Here is an 18,732-nt window from a genome sequence, read left to right as displayed (position 1 = left end):
TATCTGAAACGAAAGTAGTTTTGAAACCTAAAAGACCGACCATAAGATTAACACGACCGTCAAATAGTGTTACCACTGGTTTCAATAGAGGAAAAGAGGACGGGATTGAGGTTACTACAATTGAATATATCCGTTGTCACCTGTGACAAAATTATTCCATAACTATCACCTAACTCATGACTCTTCTCTGTATACTCTGAAACCAGAAGTGTGGAAGTTCTCCGAAAGACGTGATTTTTTTTTTAGATCAGACAAGATGGCATCATCCACAAGTCTCACAATGAATATATAAAGAATATTATAACAAAATAATTTTATTAGCTAAATGTAGATGACATTGCAATTTAATTAAGATAGCAAGTAAATTATGACAAATACATTTTATTGAACTTATAACATGTATACACAGAAAATAAGGATTTCAAATCAGAAATAGGGACTTGACATTTAGAATAATCAACAGTACAAATCATTATATCTATTCACACAAATATTGAATATTGCAAATTTGTTTTATGATTATGTCGTCTTCTGATAATCGTAAAATATAAGATTGTTAATAGGAAATAAGTGGACCAATTCAATTTTTATGGAGATTTAATTGCTTTAAGCTGTAAATATATATACTGCACATTTTGTTTTGGTGATGTGATATGAAATATTGCAATCATGTTTGTCGTTTTTAATAATGAAATTTAAAACAAGAGAAATGGTAAGAACAGATTGTTTTTAGTAAATGAATTGCAATTTTAAATTAATTCAGTTACAACCAAAGTTATGTCATTTTAATAATGAACATTTAGTAAATGCAAAAATAAAAAAAATAAAATGAATTGAAAAAAGATACCATATATATGATACATGAAATGTGGTTAACATCTGATATGATTAATAAACATGAAAAATATTTAAATTATAATTTGACAACTTTTTTTCAAAGAGAAAGAATATATCTGTTAAACCTTTTAAACAACTGCACACAAAATACGTTTACAGTATACATATATATAAATGTTGTTAGACTTATAAACAAAGAAAATTGATCAAATAAACAAATATTTAATTGAAAAAACATTATGGGAATTCATCAAGTAACAAAAACTAAATAATTGTATTGACAATCATAATTTTTAAATTTCTTTTAGTTTAAATTTCAACAAAAATCTATTTGAAAAAAAATATTTCAATTTTGATTTCAATAGGAATACATATTTGTTTTACAATCTTTCATTGAAAATCTATTTTGTTTTAGTTTCTTTTGATAGAAAAAAAAAGATAAAAAATTATGCACTTTTAAAACTATAAACAAATACCATGGATGTATCATAATTTTTGTGACATACATTATCTATAAAAAAAATCTACTTTACTTGTTCATAGCTCGCCTTACAAAATTTTAGAATACGAAAACTTATATAAACTACTGATATATCATAAAAATGTAGTTATTTTTATTCATGAATCAATTTGAGCAACACAAAGTTTGTAAGTATCTTAATTGATATATGTTTTATGAAATTACTTTCAAATTTAATTAAAAGCGACCGATAGCCAAACAATATGCATTCCTCATATTATTTTGTAAATGTTGTTGTTTTTTAATAGATAGTTCGGCAACATTGAATTTTTTTAGATGTGTGTTATTGATTTTTATGAACCAGAAATAAACTGCACATTACTACTGGTCTAAAACAATCATGAACAAATATGACTTCTTCCACCGCAGTATTTAATCTCACTTTCTTTGTGCATTATGATCAATTTGTGGGTCAATTTGCATTAATTATTAAGGTTTGAAGAATACTTAAAAACAATAAATGAATGCGAATACATGTATGTTTGTTTTAAATGCTATTGTAAATGTTGTAAAAGTCTACGTTTGAAATTATCTGATAATAAACGTTATAAAGCAAATATTTAATGAATAATTATAACCAATTTCTACATGCCCCTCATAATTGTAAGACATATCATTTATTCACAAGTATATATATATATTACACAAAAACGTTTATTTTTTCATCTACACATTACAATCATTCATAAAAGATTAAATCCTATATTACAAAACAAAAATAAAAGCACTTTAATTAAAGTAACAGGCATTAAACCCTTTTTTGAAAAGGATTCAAATATCACAACTCACATCCAATGTTCACTGATTGAATTCAGGAATTTTTGTCTTTGTTCATTCACTGACAAGTTCTGTCATACAATTACTTCAATGTTAGTTTAAGATTGAGTTGTCTTTCTTGAATTGTTTTCCGTTTGTTGATGAAACGGTGTCAAATTTACAACATAAAATTTGCATTTCATGCAAAAGTTAATATAAACATTATCAAAATCTATGTCTCTTGTAGCATACAATTAACATTGTATAATTTTGCGTTTGGTCCCTTGGCCAATGTCCTTTATGCAAATGTGAAAACGATCTTCCTTATCAAGTTTATTCTAAACATTTTACAGATTAATGCCGCTTTTTGTATTAATTCTGATCTCATGAACACATGTAAAGAGGCAAGGAATCATGCTTGAACTGATATTGACCCTAAAGTTCAAGCACAAAAGCTTTAGAACACGCTATAGATATTAGCACATTAACCTTTAACCAATAGAAACAGTCGTAGCACCAGTTATGAACTAGCTTGAACAGGATATGACACGGACCTATTCATTGGTATAATGATGTGAATGTTGCCTGAATCATCCAGTACAGGAGCACTTGGTGTTGGATGTCCACGATATACATCTCCAGCTTCCTGTGGCGTCAAGGCGCCATTGTCATTAGAATCATTAGAGTTATTGCCCTTTTCATTTGGTTCAAATTCAAGTGTTTGTGGTGGTGCCGCGGCATCTTTCGAATCATCAAGCATGAATTTAACTTGTTCATTTTCTTCGGTTTCGTACTTATCCTGTGCTGAGCAACAAGGAAACAAAACATCCATTACTCCTTCCTTATTTTGACGCTTTGAACGTCTGCTAACTACACCATTTTCTAGTTGGGTTTCTGCATCAATCACAACTTCTGGATAAGCTAAATAGAAATGAATTGAATAAGTACTTAGATAAGTAAATGTAAGTGTAAAACACATTTTATCAAGAATTGATGATCTGATCAAGTAAGATAAATAGAACTCGAAACTTTTTACGTCTTTTAAATACATATTCTTTAATAGCATGAACGTTAATAGTACCATGAATGTTACTGTAACACATACGCATTTCATGAAGTATAACATTTCCTTAGGATATGTAATTTATAATTTAATTTAAATATTGTTAGAAAAGACAATATTGCTATGTCACGCCCATGATGTTCATGATGATTAGATTACCCATAATGCAATAGCATCAATGTGACATCATCATCACAACTCAAGTTAACCAAATAAGAACCCAGATGTTTAATTACCTTCTCTGAATTTGCTACATATTTTATAAATGATGTCTTCCCGTTTGACCTTTTTCAGGCAGGCAAACAGTTCTTCGACAGCATCACCAGCCTCTTCTCGCCATTCACGCCAATCCTGCATGTAACCATTGATGGCATATTTGTGATCTTTGTCTGAAAATACAACAATAAGAGTGTTATGAGGATTCCATTGTACACTAGCAGCTCTACAGTATTAAATGCTATGGAGTTATCAATTTATAAATTGAACCATTTCGGTTTTCCTTTTTTTAAATTAAACAGGAACTGCTCAGCCTTCTAGAAAACATAATTGTACAGTTCTGACTGTTTGTAGGTTTCTAGTTGCCCAATCATTAGTTAATTGCATGTATTCTGTCTTCATGGTTGTTTTCTTGTCTTGTCTTGACTTGTTATCATCTATTTTTTTGTTTCTATTATAACCTTTGTGTTTTGTGTTTACATATATATCTAGGAAACGATGACTTGAACAAAAATAAGTGTGCATTAGAAAGTTGAAGTACCTGGATTGAATGGAGAATTTCAACTGATAGGACATTGTTGAAATACTCCTCAATAATGTGAAATGTGTCCCATTATGTGGAATCTGTCCCACAAGAGTGAATTCAGTTTTTGCTGAAAGTGTTAATTGTATCTTATCCACGAAAAACAAACTCCGTTTTCCGTATAAGATAATTTTCCGAGTTTCATGTCTCTAAGAAGGGGTTTGATAACATCTCGTTTATACAATATAACCATACCTTTATATTGTTCCACCACTAGTTCATATTTAGCATCTCGAGTATGATTCCGGAATAATTCTTGTGGTAACGACCATATCTGTTTGTTTATGTTATCCTCTATTTCTCTCATGGATGCTGTCAACACTTAAACAAGAAAGATTACGACATTAGAATGATAATAAACTACATACTCCCAACTTGTATCCAAGACAATTATCACTCTGAACAAATTCTGATATAGAGATTGATGAACTATGTTAAATTGATAAACTAGCCACAACAGTTCCTTGAGATATCGTTAACAACAGGCACCAAAATCAATTATTAACGCTTGGTCAATGTTAACAAAAAAAGAAGGAAGATTAATGATCTGACAAAGGAAACTCAAGTTGATGTATGATTCTGGTAATCAGTGAAAAAATCTGGAACTTTTCTTTATTTGATTTAATTTTTCCACACATTTTCTTGATAGATGATTGCTGAGTTGACGAAAGTTTTCACTGTAAGTATACACTATATCATTCACTGTAAGTATACACTATATCCCTTGGGGCGTTTTCTTGATGTGGACAAAAGACTCATCAGTGACGTTCGAATCCAAAAAAGTTTAAAAGGCCAAATAAAATACGAAGTTGAAGAGCATTTAGGACCAAAATAATATTCCAAAAAAGTTTTACCAAATACAGCTAAGGTAATCTATTTCTGAGGTAGAAAAGCCTTAGTATATCAAAAATACAAAAGTTTTTTGAACAGTTAATTTATAAATATGACCATATCAATGACAACAATGATAATTCATGTCAGCACAGACGTGCTGACTACTGGGCTGGTGATACAAATAAAATAAGGAATAGAAAATGTAAAAAAATCCCTGATTTTAATTACATTGTGGTGAATTATGAAAACTATTTTCTATCTGCGCATACCCTTTCTTCGATATGGTTCTTCTTTAGCAGACCTTTCCACAATCTGTGATGCTAACCGTTCCAAATGATCTGGATCAATCTGGTCATTCTTAGCATGTGCTTTTCGTCGTCTGCTCAGTAGAAATAGGAACAAAAGGACAACAATAACAATGATTGCCAGGACGCCTAAAACAATTCCTGCAATGGCGCCTTCGGATAGTCCACCACTTTGTGCATTTCCTTGATGTACAGGCGGTGGATTTGTACAGTCTTTAGACGGATCTGAAAACAAAAAGTTTTTCATTTAATTTTTAATACTAAATTTTTCAAATTGAACTGCTTCATTTTTTTGAATTGACAATTCGGTGCAACACTTTGCATTGTCACTACAGAATTAACCTTTATTTGAACATGAACATAGTCAAACCTGCAGCAAAGGTGATATGCTAATTCAAATAACACAATGTAATCTATTTATTGTCATTACCCTAAATATAATCAAATATTATGACACATGTAACTAATAGCATCTAGACTGACTGTACAAGTCAAATTATTGACAAGCAATGGCTATATATTAAATCTTACATGTGTTATTAATAGGCATCTTTTTCAGAGTTTCAAATTAAGGCAACAATAGTTTACTGAAGTTAAAATATCAATTTTGAGACAAATCCAAGTCAGCAGTGTTAATAAAAACAATGCAGGCCAGAAATTGAAGCATACATTTTCAAAGCTTAAAACCTTTATCTATAGACGAACATTAGTATACAGAAACAAATTAACCAACGTTTTGTTTTTTATAATAAGGGACGATATCAAAAGTTCAATGTAGGATAAAAAAAAACTTAATTCATATAGTTTTTCACTGACGCCCCTACCCCTCTTAACTTAATTTGGGGAAAATTGATTGACCAATAAGGATATATATAAAATCGATGTCAACTAAACAAAACTTGCAGCAATTTTGACCCAAACTATTTGAATTAAGTTTTTATCCTTCATTGATTTTTTATGTCGTCAATAAAACATAATAGAAAGAAGAAAAGATATTTATATTTACTTTTGACTCTGTATGTACTACAGACGTTATCACCAGTTCCATTACTACGTTTTATTGTACATCTTTTATCTTTTTCACAGCTGAAACATAAAAGAAAATCGTGAGCAGAAATTGATAAAATACGCTTTTGATCTCCAACATGTGTTATAATATTCTAACAATTAGTTGAAATGTTAACTTTTAACTGCAGCAAGTAGAGTTATGTTAATGTTTATTTTGGCAAATGAATTAACTTTTGTTTATTGTTTTCAATAATATTTTTTTTGAATTCTAAAAATACATTTATAACATTTATATTTTAGAAAGTTTGTTTTTAAGCCTATTCATCAACTTAACTTTATGACTGAAAAAAATCCTTTAAATTTTATTTTCATTCTTAAACATCGATGTAAATAGAATTTCTCTGACAGAAATTGACAGGTATCTTACTTTTATTATTCTACCATCTTTTTCACTTTCATGGTGGACTACACGTGTCAAGATAGAAAACAGTATATATGTTTTGTGTCTGTTTCGATTCAAAGATCTGGCAATGAATCATTTAAAACAAACAAAAACACGTTTGCAGATCATTTTACCAGTTTTTTTTTAAGAATTTCAAAGTTAAGAATGGAATCTTTTAGATCACCGATCATAAAAATCTAAGTCAAACGTAGCGATATTAGATTACTTTGAAAGCTTAGTATTTTCAAAGCAGTAACGTGAGTTTGTTTCCAGGTATTTCTTAGATTGTCTTAGTCTTTTTAAATCAGATAATGAAAACCATCATTTCCTTTCAAAGAATCTAGCGTCATTTTTTAGTAATAAATCTTCTAACTTCTTCTTGTTTTTATAAGAAAGATTTGCAAGGAATGGTAATAATTTAAATATATAACCATATAAGGGCATTTCTATCAATATAATAAATTATATATAAATAAGTTTTATTGTGGGTTTTGTTGTCTTAATCCCTGTGAATTATTATTTGTATAAAGTATATACCATATTGTAGCTGATTCATTTATTTATATATGTAGACTTTACTCATTGATCAAAGGTTTTCATATTATTACATCAAATGTTCGACTTTGATCCTTTCAAAAAAATATTTCAAGTTAAATGAATCAGAAAGATGTTAATGAAAGCTTTGTGTTGAAATAGCCTTTAAAACTAAACATCAATTCATCCTTTTAAATACTTTGTTAAACATAAAACCAACATCAAGTCTTTTCTTGTCCTATAAAAACAATGTAACAGGTTGAAATTTAAACTATAAACATTTACAGTTTTTAGAATTGAAAAACCTAACCTTTAACTAACACCATCCTGTTACAATTTATAATAGTTTTTAAGATTAAGGTTTAGTTTAGGACTGGCTGATCCACAATATTTTTCAAAATTTCATCTACCTTCCTTTGAGGTATTAATTTCAATGATAATAAACATAGGTTAGTTTTTTGTTTAAAGCTAACACTTTTTCTTTGATATTTCTTACATTATTTTAGTTGGTCAGAATAACATTTACAGATTGCATGTAAACTAAATGCATAAATGTTTTAATGGAGGGAAGGAGTCATCAATGTCCCAACCTTAATCATGTTTTTTTGTAGAATAAAGCTTAAATTGAATTTATATAGATATTGCCACGTCCCTAAAGTCAAAACATGCAGCCTGAGACATGTACTATTCAAATTATTTCATTGGCGTCTACACTGAAACGAAATTTAACCATCTGACTTCATTTTTTAATGTGAAAATCAAGATACATGATGATTGCTTTGTGAACAATATTATCCACATTTCCCAAAATGTCTACCAAATGCAGTTATAATCTAATTAAAATAAGGGAAAGAGGTATTGTTGTGATAAAAACTCACCAAATATACCAGGGTTATAATTTTTAATGCAAGACACGTGATTCGTCAGTAAATGACGCATCAGAAGTGTGTAGGCAAATCCTGATACAAACTGAACACTTAAATGGTTATCAAAGGTACCAGGATTATGATTATTTAGTACGCCAGACGCGCGTTTCATCTACATAAGACTCTCATATAAAAATATTTATAAAGCCAAACAAGTACAAAGTTGAAGAGCATTGAGGATTCAAAATTCCAAAAAGATGTGCCAAATAAGGCAAAGGTAATCTATGCCTGGTATAAGAAAATCCTTAGTTTTTCGAACAATTCAAAGTTTTGTTAACAGAAAATTTATTAAAATGACCACATTATTGATATTCATGTCAACACCAAAATATAACCTCGTTTTCAAAACTTACTTTGTAACCGTCTTACACCTTTGTAGTTTGTCCTTTTTGTTTGAATATGTACTGCCTACTACACAACGCTCACAGGAACCTGTAAAAATATCATCAAGTTTATATTTTTTCAATATTTGTTGCTACAGCTTTATATTTTCTTTTGACATTATAAATCTTTATCCAATAATTTGTTGTTTGATTATTTCACTACTATGATTATTATTATTAAAAAAATATCGAAATATTAGTAACACTTCTGGTCCAGTGCAGTTACCATTTTCTATTATTTTGAGTCACATGAAGGGGGACACAAGCAAAGCAGGAGCTTTAAGTTGGAAGCATCTCGTCAATAAGTCGATAGTGAGGGCATGCAACTCCAACAGTTTGTACCCTATCAGGATTTACAGGGATCTCAGTATCAGTCGGTAATAAGGGAATGCAATTCTTCGAACAGTTTGTATTCTATCAGGATTTTATAATTTACAGGAATCTCAGTGTACTACAGTCATCATTTGGTATCTTTCGCCGCTCTTACGACAAGTTGGATTTCTTTTTTTAGAGGGGGTTAGGTGTTCTTGATGAAAGTAAATTCAGAAAAGCGATTCAGACACACAAAATTGATATAGTGACATTGTCATGTTTCACAATAGGCATAACGTCACTGGATTAATTATTCATGGATACATTTTTGTTTTCATTTTTTGATTTGAACTCCATCTACAAATTGAGTCACTTTTTTAAATTAATAGAAATAGAGAGTGCATGGTAGCATATCTTTCCTCTCACCATAATCTGTTTGTCCATAACCTCTATCACAGTAATTGTTTTGTACGCATGCTCGTTGATCTGTTGATTCAAAATGGTAGCCAGGTTCACATTTACACATTGCATCACGTGTCGTACTACCATAATCTCTGTAACGCATGAACTGGTTGTAACAGGCTTTTCTGGAATTATAAAATGGACATTTATGTCATCTATTTAGTGATCTTGGTGCAAACAAAGTTTCATAAGGATTTCCTGACAAATTGCCATCTAGTCAGAAAAGTGAAATTAAAGATTTGTACTGAGTGTACTGATTGAAACAAATCATAACTATGTGATATGAAGAAATTCTACGAAAAGTCAGTCTCAATATTCGATCTTCGTATTTACTTTTAAAATCTTTCTTTTTGTCAATATGATCCCGTTCGGATATTTTACTTACCTCAACCGACACCGGTCTCCATATCTATTGGCATTCGGTTGGAAAGTCGTGTCACTACATTGCTGACAGTAGTATTTCAGTTCTGTTCCCTTGCATTTGACCATTTCGTGGCCTGTAAGAATAAAAACAAATAATGTAATGTTACTGGGAACGATGAACATTGTACTTAGGTTTGGACTTTTTATTTCAGCCGGACCAGAAGAAATGACGACACAGGGTGTTCGACCTTTAACAAACCTTAGACCAATATTTATGTTCGAAACTTAAACGGAAGTATAAATTGATTTCAAAAGGAAAGTGGGTTCCCTTCTAAGGATCAGACCCTCCCCCCTAAATGAGACCCCCTTTTAAGTAGCAGTTTATGTTTTCGGTTTATTAGTAATGAATAAGGATGCTCCCATTAGAAAAGCAGTTGTTTACTTTATTTTATATTGAAAACTCGCCTGCACCGTATTTTATTTCGTTATTGCTATTCCCCGAGGGGTGATAACAATCTGTTTCTATTAAGACTAAAATGATATAAAAGAGTTATCATGGAATGACTTTATGCCATTTTATACTCAGTAATCATGAAATCTGTATTAGCTGCAGGGAGTATTGATTTTCTTCGAAGAAAGAAGCCCTAAGACAAAGATAACAAGGAAATCTTATTAAATTCAAGCCGTGTTTTTTAATCGTGATAGAAAGCATAATAAATTTTGCATGAGAAGAAAGATTTTTTTTGTTTCAACTGTTGGTTCATTATCTTTTATTGCCCCAACTTTTATTGCGATTAAAACAAATTTGATAAAATTCGAAAATGAGGGCATTTTCTTAATGATACCATGGTTTCTTTCATATCTATAAAAGATTGTGTTTCATTCAGAACCATAAACGAGAGTCTTGATAGGGTTCACATAAAAAAAAGAATATGGGACGTATACTGAAGACAAACAGTCAAATCAAATAAAGTATAGAGAAAAATAGGCCCCCAAAAATCAGTAATAGAGAATAACGGGGTGCTGAAATTAAAATAATAGAGAACAAGAATGTGTCCATAGTACACGGATCCCCACTCGTACTATCATTTTCTTTGTTCAGTGGACCGTAAAATTGGGATAAAAAATCTAATTTGGCATTAAAATCTCTACTAACGTAGGTGGGGCATAAATGAACAAATAATTAAAGAAGGGGGAAAATTACCTAAAAATTGAAGAATACAGAAATGAAGCACCCATCCAACCATTACGATCTTGAATGAAGTCTTCGATATTGAGTATCGACGAACACAATGAATATAGGAACTGATAAAGAAAATATGTTATGTTGTTGGCTGGAATAAACCAACAGGTACCCTAACACAATGTACGACATGCAAAAAAAAAGCATCCGTCAAAGTCAAATTATTATAGCAAAAAACAAAATAAATTCATTTCAAGAACATCTTTGTAACTGAGGACAGTTAAAAAAAAAGATGAATAATGTAAGACCATTCCAGAAAATCTTATGTAACTGAATAAAAGCGTACGGTTTACAAAAAGATGAATAATGTAGCCGTAAAATGGCGGTTGTTCGGACATCTTGAAAAACGATCTATTGACTTTAGCTGGCATCAAAGTTTGGTTATTCTTTACATTTGCATAAACTAATGGATGTTTCGTATCGATTTTGCTTATTTTCTTACAAATTCTATTTTCACTGTGCAATTCTGTTTTGTTACAGTAAATACTCGATCCGGGACCTCTATCGTCTGTTGTTTTCTCACGCGGAATGATGGCTGCCATGAATATTGACACTTGAACCAATCAACCAAATTGGAGAAAAGGCAATAGGAAGATTCTTACTTAATTGGATCGTATGAGTTTTGCAATGATATTTTGAATCAATATTTTCTTTACCAGATAAGAAAGTGAAAAGTTCATCTCTTTTAATTATCTCACTACGAGGCTCTGAAAAGCTTAAAGTCAGTAAGATGCTTGAATATAATGTATTAAATCCGTTGGCTCAATTTGCTTGTTGTCTAATTATACGAAATTGAAAACTCATAAATGTTTTCCCGAGTTGAAAGCCAATTCCGTTCTCATAATGATTTTCAGATGAAGAGGGAATTAGTTAACTGCTCTTCATAATGATTTTCTTAACTTTATTTTCGTAGAAAATGAACATTTATCTGGTAAAAAAATATTGTTAAGTATTACCAATGTAAAACATTTTCCTTAGATATGACCGAAATATCACGTGCAAAAGAAAGTTCAACTAATCTAACACATGATCAGAACGATGGATAGATATCCATCTAGAAATTTCGATATATGAAAGAACTAAGCTTTGAAATATCTATAATATACATGTACATTGAGGTTCGTAATCTTTGTCATTCATAATCATGCAGATAATCTCACAAGGATTAAAATTAAATATGACCAAAATTCAAATAAATATGACCAAATTAGATAATTTTTTATTATTACCATCGTCAATCTTTCTAAAAATAAATAATCGATCATCGGAGGTACGCTTCAAGACTAAAGTCATAGAATTGACATTTTGAATAAGACGTTACTTTCTTTGGGAACATTCTTTCAAGTCTGATTTGCTTTCTGTCGAATGTACACAAGCCATTGATGGACCAAACTTACAACCGATCAAAACATATATAATCGATCATCGGTGCACATATAATCGATCATCGGTGATAATCGTTACAACAATTTCAAACATATAATCGATCATCGGAGAATCGTTACAACAGATCCAAACATATATAATCGATCATCGGTGATAATCGTTACAACACTAAAATTAATCAATTGACACTAAGAATAAGACGTTACTTACCAGGGGAACATTCTGTCAAGTCGGCTTTGCATTCTGCTGAATGTACGCCACCTATCGATGGACCAAACTGAAAATATAAGAAAACAATACAGTATTTCGAACAATATAATAATTTGTATATATGGTATTTTCTACCATACTAGTTATATATGTATTTCCAACAAGATGGTATTTCCTACAATACATATTCAATTTAGAACAGTCATATCATAACTAAGTCCAGGGTTTGAATGATAGTAATAACTCTCAGAGTCTGTATACTTGGAAGGCCGAGGGCAGTAAAGGGTAGGGGGCTGTTTTATTTTTTAGAAATTAAGACTTAAACGTTTTCATCTACAAGTAAGATGACCGAATATGCTTGGGAAAACGAAGACCACGCCAAATTGATTTAGTTAATAGTATTTTTCACGATTTCTTTGCATGAGATACGAAAGAGCGAGCGATATAATGATCTCCGATTAATACGCCGGCTAAATTATACCGAGGAAATTACGCTTTCATTTTAATATTATTCGGATTATGTTTTGTGGAGCGAGGGATTACTATTTTATTAGCAGATTTGATGAAATAGTGCGGAAAGAAATGGAAGCGATATATACACGAATTCCGGTTTTCTTCATCTTGTTGAGGGATTGAGTCAGAAGCTTAATCAATGCAATTGATGTCCCAATATAACACATACACCAAAACACACAATTTATTTATACGGTATACCTAAAGTAACACTGACACATTTTCAGACTGTTTGAAATACAAAATCGAAACAAAGCGATGGCAGTGTGATTACAACATTATTTTAAACTTCAATTATCCATGCTAAGTGGGCAAATCACTAGTATAATAGGATGTGTACTTGAAATTATAAAGAAACTATTATACATAGTACTTCTTCAGCTTTAAAAGTCGTCTTTTTTCTTATAACAATGTAGATATTCGACAATACTATAGTTCAAAATCCTTAATACGTCTGAAAACGTTAATAATGGGACCATATGTGTACTTTAAACACACAAGATTTTACGGCATGTTTAAATCGCTGAATAACGGATTTTATTACAAAAATCTGTTGTTTAAGTTTTATCCGAAACTAAATTGTTTTTGTGTCTAAGATGAGATCAATGTTTGAGTCGTTACAAGTAAAACATTGACGCTATCTGGATTCTCTAGGTCACGCAAACGCTACATCATATTGCAAACGATATCTTTGAAGTTTTTTCCTGTGTTAATACAAAAAGTCATGTAAAACTAAAGCATACCCAATGCTATCTTGTGCTTCTAAGTTTTACTTCTGAAAAAATTATATCATACATAGGTATATTTCCATTGCCTTTTTCATGACATTTTTTCAAAAAAAAAATCAAATGCTTTTTACTACTCAAATACTTATAACATCATATTTTCGTAATGTTGTCTTCAAACATTGTTTTCAATTCGTTACCTCTTTGATAGAAAAGCTTCAATTTAACCAAAGGACGTGCCAACGATTTAATCGACAGTTTTTCACCTTGTTTCCGGAAGTTCCAGAATTTTATCCGACATTTAGAAACCACGTCGTTGGCAATGACAACCATGCAATGTGTCTTTGTATAAAAACTTAATATTGACTCATTTTTGAAGTTTTCTTTTAGATCTATTCAAAGACTGCATTTATTGAAATCACACGACAATGTTTGTAAATGTCTTTGTTTCGTGCTTGCAGAACTCCAGGTCGACAACTTCTAATTATTTAAGAATAAAAAGTATGATTTATTGATCTCTATATTGAAGAGCAGTTTATGCTAAACAAAACATTTCATGATAAAATGGAACCTGATTAAACTAAAATAACCCCTGGGACTGATATAGTCAATTTAGATAAACAATGGGTTATTACCATATTAGAGAATAGAAATGTTTTTTGTCAGAGAGTATTCCGTGTCACAGTGCAGGTTATATTTATTTTCTGAAACGGCCGGTCGCAAAATCACGTGACTACAATTACGTAACGTTTGTTGAAAGTCAATGTTTCACAACACGTTCATGTAAATATGTTGTGTCTCCTAACTTCTCAGTCCTGCTATTTTAATTGTTACCATGGTAATATTGAAAGGGAATTGTTGAAGGTAATAGAAACCGTATTGTACAAAATCTGTTCAAAGGTTTCACTAAAATAAACAACATTTTCTATCTCTAGAAATTAGACAGTCTCAACGAACAATTAGCTTTCTAAATACATCACATCTACAAAATCTGTTCAAAGGTTTCATAAAAATAAACACAAATTCTCTCTTTGGAAATTAGAAAGTCTCAACGAACATTTAAATATTTGAATAAAACACGTTCAGCCCTGTATGAACCATTGGTGAACTTTTGGTTAAGGAGAAGCCACATTTTTTCTTGTTTTTTCTTTAGTCTTTTTCACTCATAGACTTAAGTGTTTCAATATTTATTGTATCCTTGGTGGCGCTTATTTTCTTATGATCTCAATGTCAATACACATTCACGAAATAAAAATATTATTTCAGTTTAATGAAAGGACGGTCCCGTCAAATATTTAATCGTGGATCCGTATCTATATAAGTTTGTTTGCTTTACTTTTATATATAATAATATCTATATTCTTTAATTAATACCCACTCTGGTAAGAACATATTTACTCATTATAAAATACATATACGTTTTCAACTAAGAAGAAAAGAAAATGCTAAAATAAATACTGCCAGTCCTTAGATAAGTAAATAATGTGTCAGAAATTCTTGTCCCTAATTGTATTCGACGTTGACTTTGAGAATATATTGATACTCGAAATAAAATTACAAGTGGATCGAAATTTAATGAATATGTCTTTTGATTGTCAAGTGTATAAAATTCTATGCCGAAATTCTAATCAACTTATATTTCAAAGACTTATTTAATACGAGTAAATTTTCAGACTATTACAATATGATAGGTATATAATGGACTTTTCTTTCTTTTGAAATCTGCTTCCAACTCTTATTTCAAAAGCATTTGAAAAGCAGGTCCTGCCTATTCAAGTCATCATTTTATGTTCGGAATAACCTCGGGAATACAAAAAGTCATGCAGAATCAAGTCCTACCCGGAATGTCGATTACGCAGAAGCCCTTCGGGTTACACAAAAGGAAACTTCTGAAAATAACACTCAAAACCATATTTTGATATTAGTTTTTCACTCCCATGATAGTCATTGCTGGGTCGCTGCAATAGGGACAAATGGTAAAAAGCAGGAATGCAGTAACCTATTATCTTCCTAAAATTTTGGTTTATTTCTATTCTGAAACACTCAAATACGACTTGTGACAAGTGTTATTTGATTTTGCTTCTCATTTCGTTCTGGTGACTGTGTGCTTCCAGATGTGGATCCAGGATTAGAAAAAGTTGGCCACTCCAAGGCAAGACAATGTTCGGAGTCATACTTGAAAAAAGTCTATAGATATAGGAAGATGTGGTATGAGTGCCAATGAGACAACTCTCCATCCAAGTCACAATTTATAAAAGTAAACAATCATAGGTCAAGGTACGGTCTTCAACACGGAGCCTTGGCTCAGACCGAACAGCAAGCTATAAAGGGCCCCAAAAAAATACTAGTGTAAAACTTTTAAACGGGCTCATCATATATGTAGCCCGATAAGCGGCCCAGGTCCCCTGGGCACCTCCCAAACCCAGTCCCTTACTTTTGACTTGTTTTCGTACTCTAGTAAGTTGAGATCAGATAAGTACAGCAACTTTCCCCAATGTAACAATAATAAAACATTGTATCAAATTTCGGAGGAGATAGGAAATTTATGCGAATGAAATTTTCCAGTCATTAATATTAAATGTCACTTTTAAATGACTCGGATTATTCATAATTATCCCACGACATTTTATCGCCACAATAAAGGTTATCTTATTAAGTATTCTCTTATTTCAAGTACTTGTGTATACTTATTTAGAACATATTTCTATGTAGTCATAATGAACTAGCAAGCATAGTTCACCATTAAAATATGTTAAATTCAATATATATCATGTATATATATATTATATACAATCCTATTCAGCATGTTAAGAATATGTACGAGCATGCATGAAGAGAGTATAAGAAGCCTTTCTTTCTCTCTCTATATATATATTAACATTGGAATATATCCTTATTCAAACATGCGGAATTAAAACTATATCCGTGGCGGATTCAAATGGGAACATAGAGGACGTAATAATCCCCCTTTGCGATGAAAAATATCATTTTTGGTATAAAATTGTAAACTTTGAAAAAAAACGTCTCGGTAACTATGCTCGCCACTATTTATACTATAACGAACAATAAAGCCCTTCTTTTACCCCAAAATACGATATCCATCCCCTGAAAATGATATTGGGATAAATAGCATGTATGGGATCATTTCGTGCTGTATTATGCAAATCTCTTGTCTTTTTGTCTCTGAATTCGCTGCTTTTCTTCTGTTTGAAATTCTCAAATCCAAATCGGTTTATTTTGATGGACATATCCATCACCTGAAAAGCCTCTCAAATGACATTTGTCGATGGTTTGGTAATGAATATTGTTGATTCTGTATATTCATGCCAATGATAGCCATTCTTAGGAACTTAAGAGGGTTAAAGCCAACAAAAGACAAAAAAATCAATCGAATTTTCGAAATCATGTAAAATCAAACGAAACAAGAGTCATGAAAGTAGAATTGAATAAAAACGTTCATGATGGTGTTTTAAGGGTTCTCAATAAACAACAAAATTAGATTTGTTTCAAGAATTCGTCTTTAACAAAACAGAAGCTGAATCCTAACTCAAGCTTGCGTTTGATTTATGCAGTACACGTACGTTTGAATAGCGTTTGAATCTGTCACGGACTGACAACAAATGGCTAAAATAATATAGTTAGTTTGACGTTTTGAAACTACCATCAAATTAAGGATAACCCTTTTATTGGAAAAATCGATCATAATTTAATCCTGAGAGAGCATTCCACGGTATTATTATCCCGTAATAAAATGCAACAAAGAATCATACATCATTTTATATTGCAATGTCGGATTGGAAAGAGCTTTCCTGATCAGAATACGTAATTCCATGATCAAATTCAATTTGGAGCTTGTATCATCCAACGGAAATCTTTTGGTTTTTTTTTTTCTGATATTAAAATGGCATCATTAAATTTTCAAACTTTTATGGTATAGTCATAAAGTACATGTATACGGTTCGATTGCTTTTTAATGAGTAATTTCAATTATCCTTTGGGAGGTTGCTTTGCTTGAACAGAACAGCAAAAGATCAATTCTGTTCCAAAATGGCGGCCAAGAGAAAACAGATGAAAAAGAATAAAGAAGTAATTAAATTGATAATGTTAGCCTAAATTGATATAAATAAAGCAGGCAATATTGATTTGAAAGATAGCTGAGGGGATAAATAACATGAAATCATCTGTTTTGTTAATAAAAATCGTATAATGAAACTACTGCATAAACGCAAAAGCCAAAAAACCGAAATCACTGCATATTACCAAAGCCCAAAGGCATATGATAACGTATGAAAATCAATGGCTTTTATAAACCATAGATGCATAGTCCAATATGTTTCCGTTAGAATAGCCAAAAGCAAATAAATGCAGCCGCGTATTAAAAAAAATTTGCAAGAGATGGATTTGATTTGAGCTTGATTTTCAGACATACCATGTGATATTAGTCTTCTATAAGAAGGATGTCAGTTTTTGTTTTCATGAAAAATCAAGAATCACGGAAAAAATAGTTGATTTCGTTCTTATTTTCTATTTTACATGTACTTGCAAGCATTTTGTTACTAGTTCTACCTTTCATGTACTTTGTAATCATTATTTACTAGTTCTACTTTTCATGTACTTTGCAACCATTCTTTTACTAGTTCTAAGTTTCATGTACTTTGTAATCATTATTTTACTAGTTCTACGTTTCATGTATTTTGTGATCATTATTTTACTAGTTCTAAGTTTCATGTACTTTGCCAATCATTATTTTACTAGTTCTAAGTTTCATGTACTTTGCCAATCATTATTTTACTAGTTCTACGTTTCATGTATTTTGTGATCATTATTTTACTAGTTCTACTTTTCATGTACTTTTTATCATTATTTTACTAGTTCTAAGTTTCATGTACTTTGCCAATCATTCTTTTACTAGTTCTAAGTTTCATGTACTTTGTAATCATTCTTTTAATCTATGTTTCATATACTTTGTAATAATTCTTTTTATCAAAGTTTCATTTACAATTCTATCATTCTAGTGAAAACGGTATTTGGTATATCCTTAGATAATTGTTAACGTCCAGCGTCAAATATTTCATGCATGTTCAGACAGGGCGATACAAAAATAAACAATA

The 18,732-nt window shown here is 30.9% G+C and overlaps 1 protein-coding gene across 10 annotated transcripts in view; it reads right to left on the bottom strand.

The window, feature by feature from the left end:
- Positions 1–298: 298 nt before the first annotated feature.
- Positions 299–18,732, bottom strand: part of LOC143056928 (uncharacterized) — a 135,991-nt gene continuing 117,557 nt past the window's right edge. For all 10 annotated transcript variants that reach the window (XM_076230132.1, XM_076230127.1, XM_076230134.1 and 7 more), the window contains exons 2-10: positions 12,384–12,450; positions 9,567–9,678; positions 9,146–9,306; positions 8,378–8,456; positions 6,121–6,200; positions 5,079–5,339; positions 4,171–4,296; positions 3,413–3,565; positions 299–3,034 (exon numbers count right to left, since the gene is read on the bottom strand). In XM_076230132.1, the coding sequence (XP_076086247.1) occupies positions 2,634–3,034; positions 3,413–3,565; positions 4,171–4,296; positions 5,079–5,339; positions 6,121–6,200; positions 8,378–8,456; positions 9,146–9,306; positions 9,567–9,678; positions 12,384–12,450 (1,440 nt within the window). In that variant the 3' untranslated portion in view covers positions 299–2,633. The remainder of the gene's footprint in view (positions 3,035–3,412; positions 3,566–4,170; positions 4,297–5,078; positions 5,340–6,120; positions 6,201–8,377; positions 8,457–9,145; positions 9,307–9,566; positions 9,679–12,383; positions 12,451–18,732) is intronic.

This window comes from Mytilus galloprovincialis, chromosome 13 (assembly GCF_965363235.1).
Source record: "Mytilus galloprovincialis chromosome 13, xbMytGall1.hap1.1, whole genome shotgun sequence".
Taxonomy (NCBI): domain Eukaryota; kingdom Metazoa; phylum Mollusca; class Bivalvia; order Mytilida; family Mytilidae; genus Mytilus; species Mytilus galloprovincialis.
This window is presented reverse-complemented; position numbering and strand designations above follow the sequence as displayed.